At 49.2% G+C, this 7,887-nt stretch overlaps 4 protein-coding genes across 4 annotated transcripts; 1 reads left to right on the forward strand and 3 right to left on the reverse strand.

Moving 5' to 3' along the window:
* Positions 1–701: 701 nt before the first annotated feature.
* BGZ61DRAFT_466394 (Phenylalanyl-tRNA synthetase) lies at positions 702–1,619 on the forward strand. Its single transcript, XM_046247670.1, has one exon. The coding sequence runs from the start codon at positions 861–863 to the stop codon at positions 1,581–1,583; it is 723 nt and encodes a 240-aa protein (XP_046094986.1). The 5' UTR covers positions 702–860; the 3' UTR covers positions 1,584–1,619.
* Positions 1,620–2,390: 771 nt separating this feature from the next.
* On the reverse strand, positions 2,391–3,599 carry BGZ61DRAFT_372040 (uncharacterized protein; the record flags this gene model as incomplete). The annotated part of the gene is made up of 1 exon (XM_046242150.1): positions 2,391–3,599. One exon carries the CDS (start codon positions 3,597–3,599, stop codon positions 2,391–2,393), a length of 1,209 nt encoding a protein of 402 aa, XP_046094987.1.
* An 849-nt stretch (positions 3,600–4,448) lies between these two features.
* On the reverse strand, positions 4,449–5,495 carry BGZ61DRAFT_500229 (uncharacterized protein; the record flags this gene model as incomplete). Its single annotated transcript, XM_046251526.1, has 2 exons — positions 4,449–5,333; positions 5,454–5,495. The coding sequence occupies 2 exons, from the start codon at positions 5,493–5,495 to the stop codon at positions 4,449–4,451; spliced, it is 927 nt and encodes a 308-aa protein (XP_046094988.1).
* A 549-nt stretch (positions 5,496–6,044) lies between these two features.
* On the reverse strand, positions 6,045–7,181 carry BGZ61DRAFT_372116 (alpha/beta hydrolase; the record flags this gene model as incomplete). Its single annotated transcript, XM_046242156.1, has 1 exon — positions 6,045–7,181. One exon carries the CDS (start codon positions 7,179–7,181, stop codon positions 6,045–6,047), a length of 1,137 nt encoding a protein of 378 aa, XP_046094989.1.
* Positions 7,182–7,887: the final 706 nt, after the last annotated feature.

The raw sequence follows: 7,887 nt of genomic DNA on the forward strand, positions 1-7,887 counted from the left end.
GAATGAGATTTGGAGAAAAATCAATCCACTGTTTCCTATATATATATTATATATTAAAAATCCGATCTAATGTAATAGATTTCACCTCACTCAAGCAGAAGCAAGAATCTCACCAAATGCAAACGACAAGAGCAACGACATTATTATAAATTAAAAGCTCAGGTGAATCCCACGTGATTCTTAACAAAAAATCCCAGCCAATGAAGACTTCTTTACACTTGATCTCGGGGGGGCGAGGGTGGATTCGAAGTTCATTCACATGTGCCAAATGAGAGTGGGAAGATTAGGACCGCATGTGCCAAATGAGAGTGGGAGGATTAGGACCACATGTGGCAAATGAGAGTGGGAGGATTAGGACCACATGTGCCATATGAGAGTGGGAGGATTAGGACCACAAGTGCCAAATGAGAGTGGGAGGATTAGGACCGCATGTGCCAAATGAGAGTGGGAGAATTAGGACCATTCGAGGGACCCGGATGTGGTATTAATCCGGGCCAACAAGAGGTGCAGTTGGGCTTCCGAATCGGGTAATTTTGCAGGGGGGGTGGGCCAAAATTCGGGGGTGAAAAATCCCAGAGCTTAAGAAGACCTTTCGTACCGAAAGGCATGAGAGTGGGAGGATTAGGACCATTCGAGGGACCCGGGTGTGGTATTAATCCGGGCCAACAAGAGGTGCAGTTGCGCTTCCGAATCGGGTAATCGCTTAATGCGGGGGTGAAAAATCCCAGAGCTTAAGAAGACCTTTCGTACCGAAAGGCATTACATTCATCTATTTACATCCTCTTCTGTCCACTGTTCGCGTGGTAACCCCAATCTACAACAAACTCTATTTTTATCATCTATCATTTTCAACCTGAAGTATGAGCGCGACTCACCACTTGGAATCACTATTAAATGGAGCGCGAGTAGCTCCAGAGGTCTTTGAGCTACGCCCGGACTATCGCGCACTATTGATGGTGGTTGATGGTATCCCACCAGGTCCCAGTGACGACTTCAGCGAGGCACTTCTGCAAGAGGCTGAGGCCTGTGCTAGAACAGCGCTATCGCAACATCCTGTCACAAAAATACCACATATAGCCGCATGGCGAGAGGCATACAAGGCTTTTGGAGCTAAGCCGCAGCGCATACGCAACAGTTTGGAGGCTCTTACGCGCCGCGCAGAGGGGGGGTTACCACGCGTCAATCGGCTGACAGACATCTACAACGCTATTTCTATCAAGCATCAGGTTCCAGTTGGCGGCGAAGATTTTGAAAAGTACGATGGATCCCCTTTTTTGGTCCGTGCCAGTGGTCAGGAGAAGTTTGAGACTATGTCGGGCGGAGAAACTGTCACAGAGCTTGCGGATCCTGGGGAGGTTATATGGTGTGATGCTAAGGGGATCACCTGCCGCCGCTGGAATTGGCGTCAATGCCGTCGGACCGCACTGAATAGTGATACCACACAGGTCTTGTTCATCTTGGATGCACTTGACCCCTTTACAAACGACGCGCTTGATCAAGCTGCCGATGAGCTTGTCTTAGCGTTGCAGAAGCTGTCTCCAGACGTACAAGTATTGCGTCGGGTTATTAGTAAATCTGTTTAGTTTCATAGTGTATAAGTAATTATTCAGATGTGTATACTCTTTCCACAGGAGTAAGCAAGCCCTTGTGCGATAGAATGTGTTGGGGCCAGCGGACATTGAGGTCCAGATAAGGTGCAGGCGTTACTGTGTTTTATTGGCTAGAGACCATTTTCAACAATTGGTCCAATCCACCAACACACACTATTACACGTGTAAACACTCAATTTTAATTACTAAAGCTTGGGGGTGGCGAAGTTGTGAGTACCCGCTCTAGCTCCTCGCCAGAAGTGGACCTTCTCGGACTTGCTTGCCTTCCCATTTACACAAGGTTAGTGCATCGCAGGTTCCACTAAAAAGCCTGTGCGCATCACCAGCAATCAACTCCGAGAGGCTAAGACATGCATTAGCAATAATAAGTTTCGTTAAGGCCAGTGGGAGATGAGACTGGCAGGTGGTCTCGGCAGAAAACACGGCATTTACTACTCCATAAGCATCATCCCTGACTTTCATGTGCTCGCCCGGAGCATCCCGCGCGCGAATGACTCACGAGCTAGAACCTGGGCGGGATTGGACCACCCACGCATTGTCCCCTTATCCAGAGCCAAAAGCACAGCCAGACGAGACACCTGATGGGACCTGGGGGAGCTTGAATTAAAATTCCAAAAATATTTATGGAAAACATTAGCATAAATGCAGCACTAATCCTTCAGGTCGGGGATGGTTTGTGGAGGCTGCTTCAATCACTTTGCTAGGCTGCTCTTTATTCTATAGTAATGATGAGATTGAACCCCTACTTCCTCGCGAATTGGGAGATTAAATCGAACTCCATCATGATTCATTCTCTTCTATATATGCCGGAGGTTGTGAAGCCACATCTTGATATACCGGTGGAGTGTCTTCATCCCAGTTGACCTCCCCATCAGCATATCGCGTTAGGTTTATGTCAAACCTTAGACGATAGAAGAACCCTTTAGGAGTTGGAGTTACTACATCTGGCTTCAACACATGAGCTGTTTCTTGGGAGAGAAAAATTTCTATCTCCAATGAATGCTTCACCGCCAGTCCATAGAAAGGCTTGACATCGCAAGCATGCCTGCACTCACGACCCGGGAACCTTTGCCGATCAATGGCATAACTGAACTTCAAGTCGGTTGTGCCATCTCCCCCAATCCCATCAGTCTCCCAAACCTTTCGTAATATGCCTTTGGCCAGAACGCGAATATCTGTCGTTGGCTCGTTTGCCGTTTTGAAGGGCGTGGCATGGTGCTTGCATAGGGGAAAGCTGTGCTGAATGGTCTCTTCGAACTTCCAGGAGACACATGTCAGTCGCCAGAAGACGATTCTTTGAGGGATTTCATCATAATCCAGAAGATCGACCAGATGTAGAACAACCTCATTCGCACCCTCCGGTTCGATAACACTATCATACAACACCCCCACCCTAGCTTTGATGGGCTTCAGTTCGACGTACAAGTGGTGAGGAGGCTTCGGTGGTGAGGAGACTCTCTTCACCATTATAGAGTCCTTGAGTTCGATGTGATTGTTTGAGATAGCATGCTGGTTTGGGCTTCGAGCGATATCCATCGTGGCCTTGAGATTGTAAGATATGAAAAAGGCAGGGATGTTGACGGTTGCTGGATAGTGCCCGGGTATAAACGAGGAGAAGGGAAATTGGTGGACGCCTCTTGATAGTATTGTCGGACTATTGAGAAAACTCCATGTCTCAATATTGACGGACTGTATCTGACAGTCTGCACAAGAGCCCCAGCGAGATTGAGGCCATTGTCGCCTTATTTGGATCGAGAGTAACGCAACCAAAGCATCCAGTTTGGCGAAGTCTCCTCCCACGTGTACAAGCAGGAGACCCGAAAATAGAGCTCCGACGGCGTCCGCCCCCTTATCAAAAAGAGTAACAGAGGGACTTTCGAGATTCCAACTAAGAGCCACCGCCGCGGTTGTGTTATTGGGTGATTTGGGAAAGGGAATCGATATCGGAAATATTCGGTTTGGCTTGGAAATCTGCGATGGCTCGGCCATGGTGATAGCCGCTGAAAGTGCTGTTTTGTCGAAGTTTGGGCTGGTTCCTGTTGTAATCATCGAAGTACTGAGCAGACCGGGTTGGATTATCACCAGGTACACATGCCACTGCCGACTTTACCGACCTTGTTATGTGCTATGAAAAAACCTGAAAGACGTCGTCTTGGCGAGACCCTTCTATCCCTTGATAATCCAAGCGTCGGCATTGTAATCAATAAGTCAGACCAAACAGCTCGGAAACGCTTGCTCTATAATTTAGTAGCCGGCCCCACCCTGTCCCCTTGACTAGCTCAGGGGTTGCCCACGTCACACAATGCTCGGAGTTGGAAGCCGTTGGAAGCCCGCATGGCAATGATAAGTATCACAAGTTAAGGATTTGAACGATAGGTGGCTACATTCTAATGCACTGACCTACCGATTGATACTTCACATTGAGCCGGGCAGAGAGCGCTTCTTAATAGGAAAGAGACTCCGAACCTGTCACGACCCAGGTTGAGACCAGGCGGTCACAACTGGCATAATTATTTTAATACCTACTTTTTCTTTTTATCTCTATAATTAAATACATTACCTGATCTCCCCAAAATTCCCAACGATGGGAAAATTAGAGACCGACTTCACAGCATTACAAGGCCATGAGTAGTCAATCGTGAAGCACTCTGGCCCGCAATTTTGGTTGCTGGAAGCGGTACAGCATCGCATCGGAAAGAAGTTCTTCGTCAGGTCGCATACACAGACAGACCTTATATACATGCAAATACCGCCGGCTTCATACAAGGGCCGCGAACAATGTTTGATATGCTAGGCTTTTTGACTTGTAGACTGACCATCGAGTCCAACATATCTGGTCTACTCGCGCACGGTCTGAGTGATAAGATCCTTCACTAGGGCTTGCAGCTCTCCATCGGACAACCTGGCGAGCCCCAACTGATCGTTGTCAATGTTGTCGAAAGCGGGGCCGTACTTTGCGTTTGTGCCTCCCTGGAGAATGTAATTGAGCCACACCCATCCCTCGACGGTTCCAGCCTTCAGCGCCTGGTCGCTAGTCTCCTTGAGGGCGTCTGTGTCAGCCTCAGTGATGGTCCACTGGCCTGGAAGCGCGTCTTTGGCAATTGCGGCAATTTGTTTAAACGAGATTTTGCCATCGTCGATCCTAACCGAACGATTTCGAGTGGCATCTGGGTTCTTGAGAACCCCAACAACACCCTTCGCAACTGTGGCAAGCCGAGTCACGCTGACTGCAAGGTCGCCGCCGTTATAAAGCACCACACGCCGGTCCTTGATGTTGGCTAGGGTCCCATGGGTGAAGCCCCAGTCGAGGAACAGGTTGTTGTAAACATAGGTGTAACTCAACGAGGAGGACTCGGCCTTCTCCGTCAGGTAATCCTCAGTCTTGACCTTCTCTGCGAATACAGGAAGCTGGCGTGTGAGCGGGTTCTGTTGATCGCAACCAAAATTGGACGGAATAAATCGTTGAACTCCGGCGCTGACGGCGGCATCAATGAGAGCGCGCTGGGGGCCACCTACGGCAGGGGCCCCAAGTGTCGAGACGACGGCGTCAACACCATCAAGCGCTGATTTGAGTGACGCAGGGTCATCGTATTTAACAACAACTTCCTTGACCTGGTTGGCATAGGCGGCGGGAACCTTCCCAGCTTTGGGCGAGAGGACGCGGACGTCGAAGCCAGCCTGGCCAAGTCCCTTCAGGACCTCGATACCAAGACTACCAGCAGCCTGTTAAAATATCTCGCCGTCAGACTGTCCTTGGCGATATCCTTGAAGCGTTCAAGCTGCTCAAGAAGGAATTCAAAGCCTTGAATTACGTCCCAAATATTGCCATAAGACCCAGTCCACCCCACGCTTCCGCTTGCGGATCTGGCCGTCGCCTTCGAGCATTTTGACCGTAGCTTCAGAGTAACTCAGGATCTGCGCAAATATTTCGACCACCTCCCAGTCCTTGTCGGATAGCTGGTTCTCTGGCTGGCAAATAAAGGGCAACGTGAGTGACTTCTTAGGACCGCCCCTTTTGGTCTTGTTTTGCTGTTCGAACTCGATTCGATAGTGGGCAATTAGTGATACGTGAAGAACCAGTCTTGGGCCTGGTGCTTAAGACTGGCATTATAGGTAACATCACGTGAGAAAGGAGACCTTATGCTCCCGTCCTCAACTGTAGTCTTAGCTCGTCATCCATCTTTCTACATCTACATGACAACCTCACTTTATGTGACCTCCGCGATATATTCGCATCAGTGTGGCCCTCGTTGGTGCTCATATCTGCCTCCGCGACCGTCTATCACAACATAATCGAAACGTCGCTGTCGACTTTGCGTGGCTGAATATTTAGAATTGAAATTTGTATAGAAACCTCGATAGTTAATGACTCCCTCTTGATCACTGGTGGTGGGTGTTTTCAGTAGCTTGAATTGGATGTACCATCTTAAAACCCTACAAAGACTCATAGGTCGCAAATCTGCCTGACGCCCATCGCCTCATCCTTTGGGTCGCATCTCCGATGATTCCCGCGTCGTTTTCGAGGAGAATGTAGTCATGAGCCTCGTGGTCGGAAACTTCAAGGTCAACGCTTACAGAAGGACACCTCCTCCGGACAGCCTCTGCGAACCCCACGATGGCATCTCGAAATACTTCTTGTCTACCAGCAGTGACATAGAGTGCATCCGTAATATCGTGAACATGTTCTAACCAAGACAGGTCCCCGTCCATTGCACACACGGGATGAGCCTCACTAGACTTGGGCGCTAAATCATCCCGACGAACTGCGTGGTGGGATGTCTGTTGGATGAGGCCCGACGAGAGCATATCGACATTGTTGTTTTCTTTGAATGAAGCCGTATCGGTTCGATAACTAAGCCAAGGAGACACCAAGAAGATGCCAGCAACAGGCTGAACCAGCTTCACAGGTGGGATGTTCGGATGAGGGTGAAGTATGTGATAGAGGAGCTGGACTGACATGTTTCCACCGGCTGAGTCGCCTCCAAAGATGAGGTCGCGCGGGTTGACGCCACTTTGAAGTAGGTGGTTTAGAGCTGAAGAGGCTTGGCGAAGCTGGTCAGGGTACTGGGCTCTGGGCGAAAGAGTGTACTGTAATACTGCAACTGCAACTTGAGCCTTGGCCCCCAGACTAGCGTTGACGTACGCTTCCCAGCACCAAGTGAAATGACCAGGAAGGGGAGGCGAGATATATCCGCCGCCATGGAAGAAGAGGACAATCTTGGATGCTTCCTTACGGTCTCCAATCCACATAACTGACGCTCCCGTGCCGCCAAGGTTCTCAATGTCAAGGTTCAATAGATTCAAAGAACCTTGTGGCGTCTGCTGGATTAACTTGGCTCGCTGTTTCTTGACCCATGTCTCGTACACCTCCAATGTCGGCGTGGTCAGATATTGAATCTGGTTGGGGCTGAAACTCCCTAATAAGGTTCGACCGACCAATGATGCGAACCAGAGCCTCAATGGGATTCTCCGTCTGATAGCCAGAGGTAGTCCCCGAATAAGGATGATGACCAAATCTTTGACCGCTGTCACCAGGTTAGAGGAAATGATCAATTCAAAGCATGGCAGCATGCTTACCCAGCAGGATCCCAACGGCCAACCCCAGCTTGCCAAAGAAGGAGAGCGTGTCTGATACCATTGTTAGAGAAACGTTGGATTCGTAATGCGAGTTGAGGCTTCCGCTAAGCTCTTCTTCGTCTCCTCTCTTACCTCCTTTCCTGCAAGTTCTCCATGCGACACGTCTTAATATAATACAATACGCGACAATGCGGGGTATTCACGGCTTCTTCTAACTCGGCATCGGCATCTAGGCCCGGTAACTGGCCCGGCATTGGCTCCGCTTTTGGATTAGGACTAACGTACCATTAGGCCAGACAACGGACAGGACTAGTCCTATGGGATCCCTGTCGCATAGCATATAGGGTACTATTTTTCCACACTGGGTGTGGGCCTACACTTTTGCTAGTGGCGTAACAGTTATCTGTCACGATGTGTATTTGGGTAGCTGGGCGTGTATATGGCGTGTGACTGCTATAGCTATATCCTTCTAGCTGGTTTCAGTATAAGGATGTACAGGGACTCAGAGCGGGGATCATATGCAACTCAGAATATACATACATCCAATCAGACGCCTCACAGAATCAGGGCTCGTGACATTATCTGACAATCCCTTTACAGTGGGACGCAAAATGTTTGAATCCAAAATCTCGTACTAAGCAGTACTCCATTCTGGAGCTAGTCCGATTTTAATCACAATTTCTCGCTATTTTAATTTTCC

The sequence above is a fragment of the Ilyonectria robusta genome (assembly GCF_021365365.1).
Source record: "Ilyonectria robusta strain PMI_751 chromosome Unknown BGZ61scaffold_49, whole genome shotgun sequence".
Lineage (NCBI taxonomy): Eukaryota > Fungi > Ascomycota > Sordariomycetes > Hypocreales > Nectriaceae > Ilyonectria > Ilyonectria robusta.

Excerpts from the sequence above, each read along its gene's own strand:
- BGZ61DRAFT_466394 (XM_046247670.1), top strand. The coding sequence starts at position 861 with ATGAGCGCGACTCACCACTTGGAATCACTATTAAATGGAGCGCGAGTA.